Source organism: Kuraishia capsulata, genomic scaffold (genome assembly GCF_000576695.1).
Source record: "Kuraishia capsulata CBS 1993 genomic scaffold, Kuraishia_capsulata_scaffold_6, whole genome shotgun sequence".
NCBI lineage: Eukaryota > Fungi > Ascomycota > Pichiomycetes > Pichiales > Pichiaceae > Kuraishia > Kuraishia capsulata.
Window position 1 is genome coordinate 1,034,876 of NW_019172955.1, and position 17,554 is coordinate 1,052,429.

General features: G+C 46.7%; 10 protein-coding genes across 10 annotated transcripts; 6 read left to right on the top strand and 4 right to left on the bottom strand.

Annotated features, from left to right (window-relative positions):
* Nucleotides 1–66: 66 nt before the first annotated feature.
* Nucleotides 67–1,377, bottom strand: KUCA_T00005302001 (uncharacterized protein; the record flags this gene model as incomplete). Its single annotated transcript, XM_022600484.1, has 1 exon — nucleotides 67–1,377. The coding sequence occupies one exon, from the start codon at nucleotides 1,375–1,377 to the stop codon at nucleotides 67–69; it is 1,311 nt and encodes a 436-aa protein (XP_022461301.1).
* A 291-nt stretch (nucleotides 1,378–1,668) lies between these two features.
* Nucleotides 1,669–3,489, top strand: KUCA_T00005303001 (uncharacterized protein; the record flags this gene model as incomplete). Its single annotated transcript, XM_022600485.1, has 1 exon — nucleotides 1,669–3,489. One exon carries the CDS (start codon nucleotides 1,669–1,671, stop codon nucleotides 3,487–3,489), a length of 1,821 nt encoding a protein of 606 aa, XP_022461302.1.
* Nucleotides 3,490–3,666: 177 nt separating this feature from the next.
* On the bottom strand, nucleotides 3,667–5,028 carry KUCA_T00005304001 (uncharacterized protein; the record flags this gene model as incomplete). Its single annotated transcript, XM_022600487.1, has 1 exon — nucleotides 3,667–5,028. One exon carries the CDS (start codon nucleotides 5,026–5,028, stop codon nucleotides 3,667–3,669), a length of 1,362 nt encoding a protein of 453 aa, XP_022461303.1.
* A 603-nt stretch (nucleotides 5,029–5,631) lies between these two features.
* On the bottom strand, nucleotides 5,632–6,102 carry KUCA_T00005305001 (uncharacterized protein; the record flags this gene model as incomplete). Its single annotated transcript, XM_022600488.1, has 1 exon — nucleotides 5,632–6,102. One exon carries the CDS (start codon nucleotides 6,100–6,102, stop codon nucleotides 5,632–5,634), a length of 471 nt encoding a protein of 156 aa, XP_022461304.1.
* A 227-nt stretch (nucleotides 6,103–6,329) lies between these two features.
* On the top strand, nucleotides 6,330–6,872 carry KUCA_T00005306001 (uncharacterized protein; the record flags this gene model as incomplete). The annotated part of the gene is made up of 1 exon (XM_022600489.1): nucleotides 6,330–6,872. One exon carries the CDS (start codon nucleotides 6,330–6,332, stop codon nucleotides 6,870–6,872), a length of 543 nt encoding a protein of 180 aa, XP_022461305.1.
* Nucleotides 6,873–7,564: 692 nt separating this feature from the next.
* On the top strand, nucleotides 7,565–10,510 carry KUCA_T00005307001 (uncharacterized protein; the record flags this gene model as incomplete). Its single annotated transcript, XM_022600490.1, has 1 exon — nucleotides 7,565–10,510. One exon carries the CDS (start codon nucleotides 7,565–7,567, stop codon nucleotides 10,508–10,510), a length of 2,946 nt encoding a protein of 981 aa, XP_022461306.1.
* Nucleotides 10,511–10,979: 469 nt separating this feature from the next.
* KUCA_T00005308001 (uncharacterized protein) lies at nucleotides 10,980–11,398 on the top strand (the record flags this gene model as incomplete). Its single annotated transcript, XM_022600491.1, has 2 exons — nucleotides 10,980–11,164; nucleotides 11,227–11,398. 2 exons carry the CDS (start codon nucleotides 10,980–10,982, stop codon nucleotides 11,396–11,398), a joined length of 357 nt encoding a protein of 118 aa, XP_022461307.1.
* A 568-nt stretch (nucleotides 11,399–11,966) lies between these two features.
* On the bottom strand, nucleotides 11,967–13,286 carry KUCA_T00005309001 (uncharacterized protein; the record flags this gene model as incomplete). The annotated part of the gene is made up of 1 exon (XM_022600492.1): nucleotides 11,967–13,286. One exon carries the CDS (start codon nucleotides 13,284–13,286, stop codon nucleotides 11,967–11,969), a length of 1,320 nt encoding a protein of 439 aa, XP_022461308.1.
* A 455-nt stretch (nucleotides 13,287–13,741) lies between these two features.
* On the top strand, nucleotides 13,742–15,506 carry KUCA_T00005310001 (uncharacterized protein; the record flags this gene model as incomplete). Its single annotated transcript, XM_022600493.1, has 2 exons — nucleotides 13,742–13,844; nucleotides 13,921–15,506. 2 exons carry the CDS (start codon nucleotides 13,742–13,744, stop codon nucleotides 15,504–15,506), a joined length of 1,689 nt encoding a protein of 562 aa, XP_022461309.1.
* A 613-nt stretch (nucleotides 15,507–16,119) lies between these two features.
* KUCA_T00005311001 (uncharacterized protein) lies at nucleotides 16,120–16,824 on the top strand (the record flags this gene model as incomplete). Its single annotated transcript, XM_022600494.1, has 1 exon — nucleotides 16,120–16,824. The coding sequence occupies one exon, from the start codon at nucleotides 16,120–16,122 to the stop codon at nucleotides 16,822–16,824; it is 705 nt and encodes a 234-aa protein (XP_022461310.1).
* Between the last annotated feature and the right edge of the window lie 730 nt (nucleotides 16,825–17,554).

Genomic DNA, 17,554 nt, shown 5'->3' on the forward strand with positions numbered 1-17,554 from the left:
GCAATTCGTAGCTCTGGTAATGGTTTTGTCTGTGCCGGGAGTACCTTATTAGCGCTCTTTGGTTTTTCAGTCTTTGTGAACTCTCTTGCTCAAGGAGGCAGGTGGCATACCTACCGTTCTTTTCAACGAAGAACTAGGACTGCTGTGCGACGTGTTTGGTTCCGAAGGCTGCAGAACCGACCGTTTGACAGGCATGGACTTGGTGGGATCGACGGTTCTTCTTATGGAGGGCGAAATGAAACTTGGGTTAAAACGTTTGTCATCACCCAATACCACGTTATTCTGTACCTCTTCCGCGGCCCTCGCTGAGAAAAAACCCACAGTAGCTGGTATTCCCTTGGACGTGGGCGTTTCCATTTGTCTTTGGGATATTTCATTTGGTGTAGGACTGTTGACTCTAGCCGAGGTATCACTTACTTTGGGCTGAGGCTCTGTTTTCACCTCTATGTTCTTTTTGTCATCCGCAGCCTTGTTCAGCAACAATGTCATCTCGTAATCGTCGATACCATTCATGAAGTCCTCCGACTCAGGGATTTCGCCAAACGAATCGTCGAAATCCTCCTCCGTGATGACAGCTTCTAGTGCAGTTTTGGACTCAGTCTCACGCTTGGAACTGTTTATAGCAACATTGTTGTCATTGACATTTGCTGGAGCCAACGCCTGAATTCTGGCAACAGCAGGAGCAGATATTGCATGCGGAGCTGGAGCTATATTTTGCGGCTTCACCATTGGACGACCATCTAGACGACCGTCTGGACGCCCAGCGGGCCTCACCAAGTTGTTCTCATCAAAAATCTGAGGATTGGTCTTCACCTTGGAGATCCGGGCTAGATACGCCTTATCGTACAAACAATTGCCCATGGCATTACCGAAACATCTCAACGCCCGTTTCAAGCCATCCGTCATGGCCTCTTTTTTGCACTTCTCAAAGGCCATTGCTCTGGTTCTTGCATTTTCTATATGACCATAACCTATGTCCTCGTGGAAAGAGCCATTCTTCAAAGTCACTCTAACCACAGTCGATAGTCCCACAGAGAATCTCCCACCCGTCTCTTCAACGTAATCCACGGTTGTCTGTCTGACCTCAGAGTTCCAGTTGTCAAATCCAAATACCCTATTTGCCAGGTTGATGGCTTTCCAGCCTTCTATGTATGAAACTTTGGCTCCACCTTGTCCTGGCCTCGTAGCCACGTACTCTGGCCCTAGTTGTTTGTCCAGCTCTGCCGAAATCCGTTCCCTTTCTTCTGGGGCGTACGGTATGGGCACCTGAACACTGTCCAATTCTTTTTTCGCGTTCATCCGAGCTTTATATTTTTTCCTGGTTGCGTTATTGTCTAAGTGTGGTAACGCGTTCAAAATTCGCCTCTGTGAACGCATCTGTTTACATGTTCCCGGTACCACAGGGTTGCACACACTAAGGGATTACCCGGCAATATTTGTGTTTGGGCTTGTCAGTCCTTGTGAGCACAGTTAGAGATATCACCAAAAGATACCATCGAGTGATTAGTCGTATCTTGCTCTGCATTTGTCAGTTTGAAGCCAAATTTGTTTGCAAAAACACCCAGAATATTCTTGTTCCTGGCCTTGTGTTTTTCGGTGCCTCAAAAATCTTCAATCGACCTCCGCTAGAAGTTGAAGATTCAGCCAGATCAGACTTGATACTCAGATATGGCTGCAGGACCAACGAGTGCCTCGGCCTCGAAGAGCTCGGGAAAACCCGTGTATTACTCCTCAATTGTCACGAAGACTCACCATAAAAGACTGACCTACTTCTGGAGACTGTCGTTGGTGCTGACTGGAGCCGTGACTTTTTCAACTGTTCTGGGAGCTCGTGCCAGCATCTGGTCTATCCTGCCAAAATTCTTCTTTATATGGGTCGGATTTGCGGTGGTGAAATACTCGCGAGATATAACGTTACAAATTGGCTCTCCTGGCTACAAAACTCTCATATCACAGTTATGTGGTGAATTGGTCACCAGCAACATGCTGACATGCTTAATGGCATATTTGTTTTCTGGAGGACTGTTTTTCTCCTCGGTTTATGTTCAGTTTTCATCTCTGTGCTACTATGTTGCTTCTCCCACAAAGACAGTGAAACCCTCCATAAACGATCAGTTCGTCTACTTCTGGTTCTACTCCACTCTGTTTGCGGTCTCCTATGCAGTTCAACAGTTGGTGCTGGAGAAGAACAGATTGCAATTCCAACATGGTGTCTACAGAGAGGAGCCCGAACCCAAAATTCTGGCGGGAATAAAGCCTTCTTTGGTTTTTGGGGCATATTTCAGCGGAGTATTGTCGCTAGCCCTGCCAATTGTGTATCTCGTTCTGAGGACTCATATCTATGGGGTTTGGCTGAAGCCTTTCTGTTGGGTGTTTGGACTAAATACCCACAAGGTAGCATTTGACGTTTCGTTTTCGCTTATATTCAAGATATTTCTTGCTAGTGTCTTTCTGTCTTCTTCCTGGGAGATCATCAACCACATATTTGATGCCTATGCTTCTATAGGATGTCTCCACAAGGGCCAGCCGCTTTCGTCACAATCAGATGACCCAGCCAATACGCTTCTGTCTGGATTGAGAGATGTAAAAAACCCGCTGGCAAGAGTGACGGCTTTTCAAGAACTGGCATTTTTGGCGACTTCCAAGGATTCGTCACACAGATCTATCTTTTACAACGGTCGGTTTAAACACTCGTTTGTGTGGAGCTCGATCCTGGAAGAGTGCACCGTGGTGATCAAGGCCAACAGCAACAGAATGAAGAAGAATCTACAGGAGCAAAAGAAGACCCAGAAACTCGCTCCAGCTGCTCCAAAGCATGAAAGCAACCTATTTGGTAACTCAAGACACATGGCTGCAACCACAAATGACCCTGATGATACCTCAATCTTCGATACCAGTGGATTGTTCCCCAGCTCTCAGCCTAAAGACGTTCAGGCCCGTCTAAGGTCTGCAGCCCAAGAAGATGCGGTTCCACCTGTGCCACTGCTCAAGGATCTGGAGGAACAACTCCGTCCATACTTGACCACCCTCAAGACTTACTACAATGAGTTCCTGGCATCAGGATTGGGCATACCGTTTATCACCACTATTGCTCGTGAAGCGTCCAGCAGGGTCAAGAACCCTTCAATCACAGGCAATGCAATGATCACCATAGCGTATGTGACGACTCATGCCATAACAGAGGATAAGAAGAACGTGGTTGGTCCAACGTTACCAGAGGTGCTAGAACTTTTGGAAATGGGTGTTAATGCCAGTTCTGAGTTTCTGGAGTTTTGCCCTGTTCCATTCACATCGGAAGAAGCTTCGGAGAACGTGATCTCGGACCTTCATAATCTGGCACTGCGTCTGTTCTTTGATCTCACGGTGAAGTTCAATGCTAGTCTGAATGACCTGATTCTCACACCCAACGTGTTCAAGCTGGCCAAGTGGTGTATTGATTTGGCTATCGATCAGCAGAGGATGGAACAGGAAGACGTGTCACAGGGATGAGTCGCGAGAAACGTGAAGTAAACATGATATCAAGAGCTGTAAAATGGACATGAGCGTGAGATTGAAGGTGAGGACAAACGAACCTCGGCAGCGTCTCCTCTACGGAGTCTTGAAAGAAAAACATGATTCTAACTATAAACACATGGAAATATAGAGAATCCAAAGGGCAAAAAACTATTATTCATCAAAGTTTGAGTAAACACTGGCACTGATATCATTCAACTCTTGTAGGTTGTTCATCGTTAGTAAAATTTCATTCTCAACAGAATTGTTGGTCAAACTGATAGACTGTTTCGTGATCTGTGCAAGGTATGCCGCCAGCTTAGCCTTGGGAATGTCATCCGCTGCTAGCAAAGCATCTGCATCAGCACTTTCATTGGACAAGTCTGCCTTTGGAATCAAGGAGACTGCAATCTTATCCATTGTCCTTGCAATTCCAGTAGTGGCCAAGCTACTAAGCACCAGAGTCAATTCCGGACGAGCGAGATAGCCCTCCAGCTCTTGCAACAAATTGCTAAGACTTTCCGTATTTTCCACGTTGCTGTTGAATCTGGTCAAAAACTCCAGATCATTGGTCTGCTGCAGAAGGAAGAATTCCAATTCTTCTGGTGGCAGGAGAGATTTCAGCATGGTGGATTCGGATTCATTGGAGTGAACAACCTCGTAAGACGCAGAAATTGAGCTCTCCAGACGTTGTGGCTTGGACGAGCCAGGTGCCAAAACAACAGACTCAACCAGGCTCTGAGTCCTTTGAATCAAACTAGCAAACTCAACCATCGTCAACTCTTGTCTGGGGTTCAACTCACCCCAGACGTCTTCGACGCATGTTTCCACTTGCTTCTTGATCTCCAACCAACCCTTGTTTAGCAGCCACCAACTAAAAGACAAAAATGCCTGCTCCGATATGCTTTCATCACCACCGCTTATTTCGTTATCGATCAACTGAATCCCGTTGTTTTGAGATGCCAGTTTCAAAGCAGTCTCCAGATAGGATCTTCTCGACAAAATGTTCAACTGCAGATGCAAGAAAACGATCAACAGGGATTCGGAATAGGCTAGCGTAAAGAATCTGGTGATAGTTTGTAGTTTCAGCTCGGACCATAGTTGAGTCTTCGACTTCTGTTCCGGGGCCACCAGGGTTTGCTGTCTGGTCGGATCAGATGGTGCTAACGAGAAGTCATCGCTTAATATGGTCGATGAGTTAGTCTGGTTGTTGTTATTAGCGCTTCCACCACCAGCTCTATTAAGCCTCTTGGACTGTAGCTGTCTTGTGATGGACTCCACCGGCAACTCATGCAAAATCGGCTCAGCCAATACTGGCAGCAGACTCAAGAAAGTCAGATAGCAATCTCTTTGTGTCTGCTGGAATCTTCTCTTTATCTGTTCTTTTGCGAAATTCTCCTCAGTGAGACGCTTTTGGAGGGCCACCAGTTTGGAGGTCAGGTACTTCGATCCAACGTAGAGAATGGCCAACAAACCCGTCGAAATCAGGAGTCGTCTTCTGTTTCTGCGGAAAAACCGGGTCCAGGACTCGAACATGCTGGAATATTTGAATCTCTTGGTTTGGGTTCAAGGTCTGAAATTTTGTGTAAAGACACACAAACAAGGGTACAACAAACACTTCGCCGCGCCTGATTATTCAACTCCTTCAAGAGGGATGGAATCGGTTGAACCAGTTCACACTTGATGCTGAGTCAAAGTTGCAGGTAAAAATTCAGTGCGGTATCGCAAGAATAAGGCTGATCAACAGTAACTCTCAAGCTAAGGACAACTCGCACTAGAACCAAGTAAGTACCTCACAAGTAGTCCAGAAGTAACCCAAATGTATTCCAAATATACACCCTATTTCCAAAAATACACGCTAAAAGATCCAGAACAAAATCAAAAGAACGATCAACACTAGATTCACGGAAAAGGGGTTGGTATTGGCAAAGAAGAATCAGCAATGTCTCCACCCGACTAGTCTACACGGAGTATTAGCCGCAGGTCGTGCCCTAACCTGTAGGGTGCTCACTCCTCATTTGGCTACGATTTTTAGAATATTCATTAATTGATGGTAATTGGTATAGTATACATGATCAGTGAGATGAGACTAGTGGGGCTGGACTCGCATAGTGTTATTTTGGGTTTTGTCATTTTCTGTCACTGTTTCGCTTTCTTGGTGTCATTCTTCAAAGAAGTCTCATCTGAAAACCTTTTGTGTCTTCCTCTGAAATTGGATTTGCTGATAGCTGGCTCCTGATGTCTCCCATTCAAGTTCGACTGTATTATCTTCTTTGTCTGCTCAGTCTGACTGTGCTGCTGGGTATCTAAGCCCTTCTGCTTCTCCCTGCACTGCTTCACCTTCTGGACGTGTGACTTCACTCTGGCCAGTTCGTCCATGATGGGGCTGTTTGTGGTGTCAACACCTTTCGACTTTATATACGCAAACATCAGCGAAGTCAAAGTGTACGATATCGTATTCAGATATTCTGCCCTATCCAGAGGATCTTTCATACTCTGTAGCTGCTCTTCCAATGGCTTAGAGGCCAGCATCTGTACTTCTGGTGTGAGCTCCACTAGAGACTTGTCCAGCATCGATATGAACGATTGGATGGTTTGTATTCCCTCCATCGTTGAATTTATGCTATTTTTAGTGCTATCGCGAAGTTTCGTAGTGAGGCCCTGTCAAGAGGTCCAGCCACTCAAGATCGAAATTTGAAATTTTTATGGCGTAGCGTTTTTTTACACTTTGCACTACCAAGGGCGGCGTGCCAGAGTTGAGCTCTTCCGCATGAGCCAACTTCTTCTCCGTATCTTTCACTCATTGAGTAAAATATTCAAAGAGTATCATCGCCAAAATGACTCAGTCTGATATGAAAGTTGTGCTTATTTCAAGCGACGATGAACGATTCGTTGTTGATCGCAAAGTTGCGGAGAAGTCCCTCATGATCAAGAATATGCTTAAACATGTGGGTAACAATAACAACGACGACGATAGCGACGAAGAAGAGGACGACGATGATCAGAACTCCGAACCATATGAGATTCCAATCAGCTCTGTGCGCGGATCCGTGATGAAACACGTTCTGGACTGGTGCGAGCACTACAAGAACGTTGACTTCCCCACGAACGACGACGGAGATTTGATCGCAGAACACCCTGTCAGCGACTGGGACAAAGAGTTCCTGACAGTCGACCAGGAGATGTTATATGGAATCATTTTGGCAGCTAACTACTTCAACATCAAGCCGTTGTTGGACAGGGCATGTCAGCAGGTGGCCAACATGATCAAGGGAAAGAGTCCAGAGGAGATAAGGAAAACTTTCAATATCTCCAATGATTTCACTGCAGAGGAGGAGGCTGCAATCAGAAGGGAGAATGAATGGGCTGAGGATCGCTGAACAGATCGCTGAACAGATCGACCAGAGGGTGAAGTGACAGAGCGTGAAGTTGGCATGAATCTGCTAAGAATGGTTTTTTTAGGCACGAGGTGAAGTCTCGCCTACAAGGAGTTTGAAGTTCAAAATTCAAAGTCTACGATTGGTGGTTCGGTGTAGATAAGTGCTTGTAGTAGCAGCCTTCCATGCGAGCATAGCTCGGCATCTCCACCCATTTAGAAAGAGAAGGTAGTCGGAGTCAATGAACATGAATTCTTAGTCGAATTCTTTATTCTAAATCCATAATTACGTTTAAGTTCCATCAAATTCGCCCAATTACGTGAAGTTTCGCATTCCTCTTAAAATATCACAATCAATCTTTTAGAGTGGATTAATCAAGATTGAAATTCGTGTTGCATCTACTACAACACTCCTTCCGGTCCCACAACTTATTGCCCATACTTTGTGTCTGTCAAATTTCCCAATTGAGAGTCTGGAACTTCTTTTTACCTCACTGGATTAAGGCTTTACATTACGCGAAGAAAGACGATCAATTTTTTGGTCCTTGAGCGTTCAACTGGCCTATCAGCATCCCGAGGATTCTAACAAGACCTTCTCTTTCAGACCAAACTGAAAGCTCAATTTGCCAACTGCACTTTGGATAATCTGGCAGGAAATCCAGATGCGCATCTGAACCAAAGTTGTTCAACCTTACCATGAAATTTTTACACGTAAAACAAGGAACGGAAGGTGAGCAATCCAGTCTCAGCACCCAGACATCACACGGCCAGAACAAGCTCAAGCGGCTATTCAGCATGGGAAGCTCGGATTCGGTTCTTCATTCGCATGGCAGTCCAAGCATCAAAACCAAACGCAAGCCCTCAATTCTGCCCACAAATAGCAATCACAAATCCGAGGGACTAACACCAAACAAGGCAGATGAGCTAGGACTGCCTGAAATATCATCAGTGAAATCGCGCTCGAAGTCGCGGCAGAGACCGACTAAGACTGCGAAATCCGATATGGCGTCTGTAAACGAAGATAGCAGCAACATTTCCATGGCTCCGGTCAAATTGACGGAGGATTCGTTTCCCTCGGCTCCCCCATATGTCACCAAAAAGATACTGACCGATGTAACCACGGGCGATGAGACTTCGACGTTGGGACATGCCATTAGTAATAAGGTGGATAAGATTGAGAGCATAACGCTGTCTCCCGAGACATTACGAAAAGGGGACGAGCAAGATCTGGAGGATTTGAGTGCCGATGAAGACAACAACAAGACAGAAGGTTTTCTGAACACGATCATCACTGCGCTGCATTCGATGAGGTCTCATTCAGATGTGAATTCTATAGATCATGATGCCGACAAGGATAGTGCTGAAAAGAGGAAGAATCTGAACGATATACTGAAAGATCTTCGAAACAGTGGAGCCACACAGCAACAATCGCAGTTGTTGATCAACGAGATCGAAAAACAACAAAGATCTCAACAGAGTGAACTCATAAGCCCCTCGTTTGTGCCTTTGAAGCAGGCCCCCTTGACTACCATGGGAAAGGGTAACTTGAATTTATCATTCTTTGATAAAGGCTCTGAAACGAACTCTAGACAGCATCTTCTGGAAGATCTTACCAGTACAAGCACACCGAGAAAGAATCTATCGTTCACGATACTAGATTCCAAAGGATCAGAAAGGAATTTGTCCCCTCGAGGACGTATGGAGAGGAATCCATCTACAGACAAGAGGAAGAACTCGCGCAATCCTGTTTCCGCATCTACCAGAACAGCCCTAGATGCGACAAAAAGCGGGTCAGATTCAAAAGATACCAACGGAGCTGGCAATTTGAACGGGGAGACAGATGAGAATGCCAAACTGAAGAGACCCCGGAACTCGTTTAGGTCTTCGAAGGGCCCACCTACTCTTACAGACAATACCGACAATGGCGAGGAAGAATCGACCTCTGTGACAAATGGGGTTGTGCCTTCACTAGCTGGTGCTGATACCCCTATTCCTGATGAAAAACACCAGGCTGAGTTCCACCAATTGTTTAAGAACATACCCAGTTCCGAGAAGCTTGTTGGTGACTATGTTTGTGCAATGCGGAAAAAAGTGTTGATTCAAGGACGACTATATATCAGTGAGAGTCATGTCAATTTCAGGTCGAATTTGGTTGGTTTCGTGACAAATATGTCTATTCCAGCAGGAAAAATAGTGCAGATTGTGAGGAAAAACACAGCTGGAGTCATTCCGAATGCAATTGAGATACGAACATTACATGATCGATACGGCTTTGCCTCGTTTGTGAACAGAGACTCTGCTTTCGAGATGCTGACAAACGTATGGGATAAGGCCTTGCATGGATCAGAGAGAAGGACCGATGTGAGAATATCGTTGAACGATTTCTCAGATGATGAGGACGAGTATGACTTTAGCTCAGATGAAGAGAGTGTGAGTAACAACAACCATAGCAGGTCTGGTTTACTGCTAGACAGTGACGACAATTCCGATGACGATCAGAGTGTTTCTGATCAATCAAACATGACCAGGAGCGATGCCGAAGAGAAAGACATTAGTGGTGCCAATGGAAGCACCGGAGGTGATTCTTTCAACGGAATACCAATGGTCGGACCAAGAACGCATGCTGTTACTGATAACGGTCATCAGAAGGAAGCTGGCGAGATCGAGGTTGCCGATGATGTAATCAGTGCCCCTCTCGGAGTGGTTGCTAGTCTTCTACTTGGAGATGATACTTCTTTTGCCAAGCAGATTTTGGTTGCACAGAAAAATTTTGCGATATCTGATATTCCACCATTCAGTGGAACGCTCAAGAAGCGGTCTTACTCATACACAAAACCACTGGGAGGACCGATTGGACCCAAGCAAACTGTTTGTAAAATCGAAGAGTCCATCGAGAAGTATGATCTGAACGGGTGTGTCATTTCAATACAGTCTACACAGACTCCAGACGTGCCTAGTGGAAACTCTTTCAAGGTGCGGACGAAGACTTATCTTTCTTGGGCCCCACAGAACCGCACTCGTGTATATGTGGTGACGATGTGTGTTTGGAGTGGGAGGAGCTTGATCAAAGGCGCAGTAGAAAAGGGCACGATCTCAGGACAAAAGGAATCGATGGAAATTCTGCTGAAAGAGCTGAAGAGCAAAGTCGCCAGTGGTTCCGCTATGGGACGGTCCGGTTCTTCACAGAAGAAAAGGAGGACGAAGTCAAGCTCGAAATCTTTAACAGAGCCCAAACAGGTCGAAGTGGTGCCCTCAGAGCCCGTTCAAACCGGCTGGTTGGACATACTGTTTTCAACTACAGGAATCCAGATTGCGATCTGCATCACGCTGGTGGTGTCAGTCTACTTGGTGTTTCTCCATCGCCCCGCAGGACCCAAAACGGGGTTCGGGCCACCGTCAAACAGGCCAGAATACTTTTCGCGTACAACCTTCAGCTCAGATAACTACCTCCGCGACAAGAGCGAGTATGAGATCTGGGATTGGATAGAAAAACGCAACGGCGATTCCGATTCTGCATTTGTCAATAGCAACGCACCAGGAACTCCTAGCGAGTTCCGCAAAAAACACTCCAACCAGCAACTAAAGGAGATGATTACGCTTCTGCAGGAGCGGCTGGCAAAACTGCAACAAGACATGGAATGAATAAATAAAATATGTCACCCAATTTATGGCTCAAAGAGCCCGCAATCATCGCATATCTGCACACCCACATGAGAGCTCTTCGGCGTCTGACGTCATCGGCTCGGAGGCTGGTACTTTGTGCATTTCACGCCCGTAGCACTTGGGACCAACTAACACATCTAACCGGCTTTGCATAGCACAGGTTTCTTCAGCGACGTCAATTTACCTGTTATTACGAGTCGTTTTGCGTTTTTTTGTTTTGTTCTTCCATTGCCTGAGTCCTTTTGTTTAGTTTAGTCCAGTTCAGTTGACGTACAAACAGCTGGCTTATTCCTCAGGCCACATACCCAGAATTTTATCGATCTCCGATTGGCAACTACTCGCAGCAGGCTACACAACGATCTTTGCCCAGTCTCTTCTGGAACCAACCGGGTTTTCAATTTTGAGGTGAAATTTATTCCGGCATACGAAGACCCGGCTTGAGAATTTCATGACTCGCGTTTCAAGCGGAAGTTTAGCGCTTCCGGCATCCTCCTTGGATCCTTCACAACCAAAACGGCCCATAACACCTCAGGACTCGGACACGGGCTCCACGGGGCCGAAAGGGTTTTCCTCGAAAAGAGAGAAACTGGATGTCCTTCAACAGGAGTGCAACGCGCTTATCTCTGAACTGGAGTGAGTATGGAAGTCTTGGGAGACTTTTGACACTTTGCCTTTACCACTACTAACCTCTACAGCTCGTCGCAAGAAGATGCCGAACTCATAGTGAAAAAGCACATCAAACAGCTCAAGAGGTACAACGAGCTCAAGGATGTGGCACTGAGTCTTGTCTCTCTTATAGCGGACCAGAAACACCTACCGGTTCAGGAGATATTGGATGAGATGAAGGTGGAACCAGGTGATGATTGATGGAGCTGTTTATTGCTGGAATGGTCGCTAGTATGGCTAGTGACGACTATGCATTTTACAAAGTTTCCATTGAAATGTTATATTTTTCTAATGACCCACTGGTTGAAATCGCCAGTTTATGTTGCCTGCCCGTTTTCCCAGTTCTTCGCGTTTTATAGATTGGCAATTGGTCACAACGATTACTTGTTGCCGTTGCTTTGGCTCTCTTCACAGAGATGATGAAAATACTTGAGGATGCAGGAATATTCGTCATCAAGTAGCTTTTTCGTTTTGTCACTTTCGTCTCTATTCATGTCTATTCGTGGAGATTTTCTTGCAAAAGTTGACTATAACTGCATGCAGAGCTTAAAAAAAAAGATCCTACGGTTACTATGTTCATTTTGGTAAACAAATCTTGAAAATATAGAGAAATGTGGAACAGAAACAGACGCTAGTCTTTTATGACTTTTGGGCCACATTAAGCTAGACTTGAAAAGTTTTTTCAAGCTTGCCGTAAGCCAGTATGCACACTTGACAGCGCTCTTTTGGTACCTCGGAGGACATTTTGATCCAAGAGTGGGGATTTCTTCTAGAAGCTCAGAAGATCGAAATCGTTGTTCCCCGAGTTCCCGTTTGTGCCATTGGTTCCATTGGTTGTGGTGGTAGCGGCTGGCTGTTTATTGGAGAAACTGCCCAAAAGATCGTCGTTGGTTGTTGGTTTGGCAGCAGACGTAGTCTTGGTCTTCGCAGTCATTAACAGTGAGCTGAAAGCGTCATTCTTTTTGGGCTTGGTCGCTGGGGTCGCTGGGGTAGCCGGAGATGCAAATGATTGGTAAGATGGTTGTGAGTATCCTGGCTGAGGTTGGGCCGTCTGCGAGAACCCTGGTAAAGGCTGAGGCTGCGCCGGATGGGAAGATGCAGCAAACAAGTTTGCCAAGTTGTTTGGGGTCAAAGGATTGGCTCCAGGAGTAGCCTGAGGAGCAGTCGATGTGAGCGAAGGCACGTTTCCGGAGGAAACCACCGGTGCCGCAGCCTGGAAGTCGTCAAACTCATCATCATCATCATCGTCATCATTCGCAGCAGGAGCAGTAGAAGTTCCGAATCCGTCAGATAGAAGATCCGGAGTAGCATTCACGGTGGACGTCTGTGTGGTGGCCTTGGAAGTCCTTCTGGCCGGTTCTTCATCAACGACATATTCCTCAAACTCCTTGCTAGGCGCCTGTCTCTGCTCCTCGTATCTCTCACCAAAGACACCACCATCACCGAAAACTCTGTTTGTGAACCCGTTTTCGTCCTCGTCTTCATCGTAGGCAGCATATCTGTTGTTGCTGGACCTGGCCCCGGCCCCGCTTGAGCTTCCGCCGGAATACCCGTTAGTGTACGTGCTGGAAGATGAAAGTCCGCCATACTTCTTCTGGTTCTCCCTTGCTTTCTTGCGCTCCTGCCTTATTGCTGATTCGTCGTTCAACAGAGTTATCAGTTGCTTGGCCCTGGTGCGGACATTAACACCCTGGTCATTACCCTGCGAGTCAATGTAGTGGAAAGATCTCAGCAATGTGATCAGATTGACATTCGCACGAGCGTCATCCACAAACCTTTCAGATCCGTGCTTGATTAGATATTCCATGAGCTGCAACGCCTTGTATATCTGTCTCCATTCGTGAGCCGACTTCTCCGTAAACCGCCTCGAAATCATCGCACAAATTTCTTCTCTTTCACGATAGTTGTAGGTTCCCTGAGAAATTTCAGCCATCAGAGTTGAACTGGCTCCCCAGGGTTCGTTGTTGGTGGCTTCGCGCACTTTGGCTTCCATCTCACTCAGGTTCAAGACGGCATTCTGGGCCTTGCGGACGTAGGCCTTGACCTCGTACAACGACAGATTATTAAGGGTCTTCCCTAGATTGTCCATGATGAGAATTGGCCGCTGGTTCTGTCGAAAATTCGGAAAATTCGGAAACTCGGCTTGTGAAGATGCCACGGTTATGAATCTTTGGCTCTAACAAGTCTCACTCGATCTATCACGTGGGAGTGGTGCTTGCTCGGGAAAAAAGACCGGTATGAAGTTGGTGACTTGAAATTAATTCAAGACTCAAATCTAACGCTGAGATGCTATTTTGGATGAGCAATCGGTGTGTCCAATGGATGACACTTGCCATCCCTTCTGATTGAACGGATCGACAGCCCTTAGCAGGGGAAGAGATAATCGCCCCGTGCTCCGTAACCTGGCACTTTTGGTGACCCGTGGGAAAGTTGACAGAATTCCGTTATCGCTATCGGCTTGCCCCACTTCCGTATCCTGCCCCCTTATACTGGAGATATCGAATACACTTTAACCCGACAGTTTAGTGTATTGTCCAGTGAAAAATGGGTATCCCCGAAAAAACTACGAACAATTTGACCGAGCTGGCTCAGCTGCTTGAAATGGCTGCGGAATTGGGCAAGCATTTAGGAAACGTTGTCAGTTCAGGTAAGTAGGCGGTATGATAGGCCCGAGGAGGGTTAAGAAGCAGTGTTATTTTGGGCTAACGTTTCTGTTTTTTTAGATGAAAAAGTCTCCAAGAAGACGGTTTCGATGCTGATGAATGGTATCTCCGGCTTGAAACTGGAGGCAAATGGTGCTTCCAGGGGTGACTCAAGCGACGACGAGGCAGTCACCCCAGATGAGTCTCCAATTCTGGCTGCAAGAGAGGTCCAAGATCTCGTCGATGGTCCAGAGCCTGATTACTACGATGCATTTTGTCAAAAATATATTGATTTTACCTACGAAAACCCAACCACTTTCCACGTCGTTGTGGCAATCGGCGAGCTGCTGAAGCAGAATGGGTACACCTATTTGCCCGAGAGGGCAGATTGGTCCGTTGAGCTCAAAAGCCCTGGAAATTACTACACTACCAGGTCTGGGACGTCCCTGGTTGCGTTCTCTATTGGAGAAGACTGGGAGCCTCAATTGGGAGCATCCATTATTGGTAGTCACATCGACGCTCTGGCCGCCAAATTGAAGCCTATCTCCACTAAAGACAAGGTTTCCGGGTATGAGCTTCTTGCGGTGTCACCTTACTCCGGTGGAATGTCGAATGTTTGGTGGGACAGAGATCTCGGACTTGGTGGACGGGTCGTTGTGAGAAAGTCGTCCAAGGAAACAGATTCCGGGTACAAAACAGAGGCTGTTCTGATCAACTCGACCCCTCATCCTATTGGCCGTATCCCAACGCTGGCACCACACTTTGGAGCCCCATCTCAAGGTCCTTTTAATCTGGAGACCCAGACGGTCCCTGTCATTGGGTTCGACGATGGAGAGGCAGAGGAGCCTACCGAGGATGAAAAAAAGTCGCACTTGTATGGAAAGCACTCTCTGAAGCTTCTGAGATACGTTGCCAAACTCGCTGGAGTGTCAGTTTCCGAGCTCTACTATTTAGACCTTGATCTCTTTGACGTCCAGAAGGGAATCAGAGGAGGACTCAGTAACGAGTTTCTTTACGCACCAAGAATTGACGATCGCATCTGCTCGTTCTCTGCGATCAACGCTTTGCTCAAGTTCACCAACAGTCTCAAAAAAGACTCGCCCTCTAACCACCTCTCGATCGTCGGACTCTACGATAATGAGGAACTGGGCTCTCTGTCCAGACAAGGAGCCAAGGGAGGAACCGTCGAGTCTGTGGTGTCCAAGATACTGACGAGTTTCCATCCCAAGACCAACCTCAGCACCGTATATGCCAACTCCATTATCATCAGTGCCGACGTGACCCATTTGTTGAACCCCAACTTTAGCAGTGTCTACTTGGAAAACCACAAGCCTCTTCCAAATAAGGGTCTGGGTCTTGGATTGGACTCTAACGGTCACATGGCTACTGACTCCACTGGCGTGAGTCTGATGGAGCAGATTGCTGAGATAAACGGCGATACACTACAGTACTTCCAAATCCGCAACGACTCCAGATCTGGTGGAACCATTGGACCTTCCTTATCCAGTCAAACTGGCGCACGTACCATTGACATGGGTATTCCCCAGCTTTCCATGCACAGTATTCGTGCTGCGTGTGGCTACAAGGACATTGGATTGGCTGTGAACTTCTTCTACAGCTTCTTCGCTAACTGGAGGAAGGTGTACGACAGTTTCGGGGACCTGTAAATCGTTTCTTTTTGCTCGGCGGATCAATCCACGGAAAAAAACTGGAAAAACTCTCGGTACTTTTCTCCCGTCCAAGCGTTTCAATGCGTTTCATCCAGACTTGTGTGAATGAGCGCATTAAGCGTGTACTTTCCTTTTTGTGCTTCCGCATTGGGCTGGTATCCCGGCCTGTAAACGGGAGTACTAGCCGGGCCTATGGCCTGTAAAGGGGATTATGACTAAGGACACGTTGTTGGTGAGGAACACAAAAGCATACGAAATAATTAGACTAATTAAAAGCACATGTTCCTGTCAGCCCTCATGCAACAAATATTCTCTACCTCTAGGCCTTTCTCGGGGGCTGCTCCCCCACCACGGTGACCTGTATCGTTCTCGCGAGCCTGTCCTCCGCCTGCAAAATTTTATACTGTTCGCAGTAGTGTAACACCATCCCGGTACTGCAGGGAGACCCTTCGCCTATGGACCCGATGACCTAACAGTGACGTCGTTTCTTTTGGAAGTCTGCGCAGATTCTGTTACAGCTGGCCAGTATATAAGAACGCAAAGGCAGCCTCGAGAGGAATTTGTTTTACTGTTGATCTTTGACTACCATTGTTATAATTATCTCTACATCATGCCATCAGCCGAATTGCAAACCGAAGTGTGTCTTTTTGATCTAGACGGAACGCTGATTGCGTCCACCGGAGCCGTGGAAATGGCGTGGCAAGATCTCTTCAAGAAGTACAATCTGGACGGAAACGACTTTTTCAAACACAGTCATGGTGTTCGTACCGTGGAGGTTTTCAAGAAGTTCTTGCCTCAGTTCGCTGCCAATGCCCAAGAGATGGCTACCGAATTCGAGTTCGGTATCTCCAACGACTGGGGCCACTTGGCCGTTCCTATCAAGGGAGCTGGTGCTCTCATTGAGTCCCTCCCTAAAGAGAGATGGTGTATTGTGACCAGCGGAACTCCGGGTATGGCGCACAGCTGGTTCACTAAAGTTTTGAACAAGGACGGATTTTACAAGCCCGACATTTTCATCACCGCCTCGGATGTTACCGAGGGAAAGCCTCACCCTTCTGGTTACAAGATGGGAGCCGATTTGCTTGCACAGAAGGCGGGCAAGGACACCTTTGCTCAAAGAGTGGTTTTTGAGGACGCTCCTGCTGGTGTTCAGGCCGGTGTCGCTGCCGGAGCCAGAGTTATTGGTATTACCTCTTCCTTCCCTAAGGAGGTGTTGTACGGAGCTGGTGCCACTTACGTCGTGGAAGACCTTACCCACGTGAAGCTGGTGAAAAACGAGGGTGGAATCATCACATTTGCTGTGGATTACATCTAAATGCGCAGATAGAGCTGAGCTAATAAAGGGCATGGGACCGGTTTCCCGCGGTATCCACGTTTTTATAGAAAATTTGGGTTTATAAACATTGCTTAAGAACTATTATAGAATTCGACTTCTGAGATTGGTTATGTAGAAACGACTGAGATTTTGGATCTAGCCGAGATCAGATTGTTATAATTCAAAGGATTGGTTGCATTCGAGCGGTCCACGCTTTTGCCGGCGAAAAAGACCGATGGGACGGGCTAGATCAACACCGTATCAGGCTTTATATGCACATCTGTGAAAGGTGTGCTTGCTGTGGGTGATGTCGTTTTTTCTGTCGGTTTAAATTTGCTTTTCAAACCTGCTGTTTAGTGCTTTTTTAAGTTCATTGAGCTTCCTTTTAGTGCATAATGCTACTTTTTGAAAAGTCCCATAACCTCAGACTCTCGGTCTTCTGTTTGATAACAAATCTCTCCCGCGGTAAAGCAATCATCTACAAAACTGGTCTGGTTCGGTAATATTTGTCTCACGGACTCTATATACATATGTTCTGTGTTGTTGTTTGCTAGGTTCCAGCCTCTATCCTTGTTGCTTTTGTTCAGGCGTCGTGCGGCTGAAGATTTTTATTTCTTTTTGGCAAGAGGCAGAATTGCAGCACATGCCATATTCTCGGACAAACTTGATTCCATAGGTCCCATGCAGTTGAACTTTCAGCCCAAGGTTTGTGAGTGAATCGGACTAAATC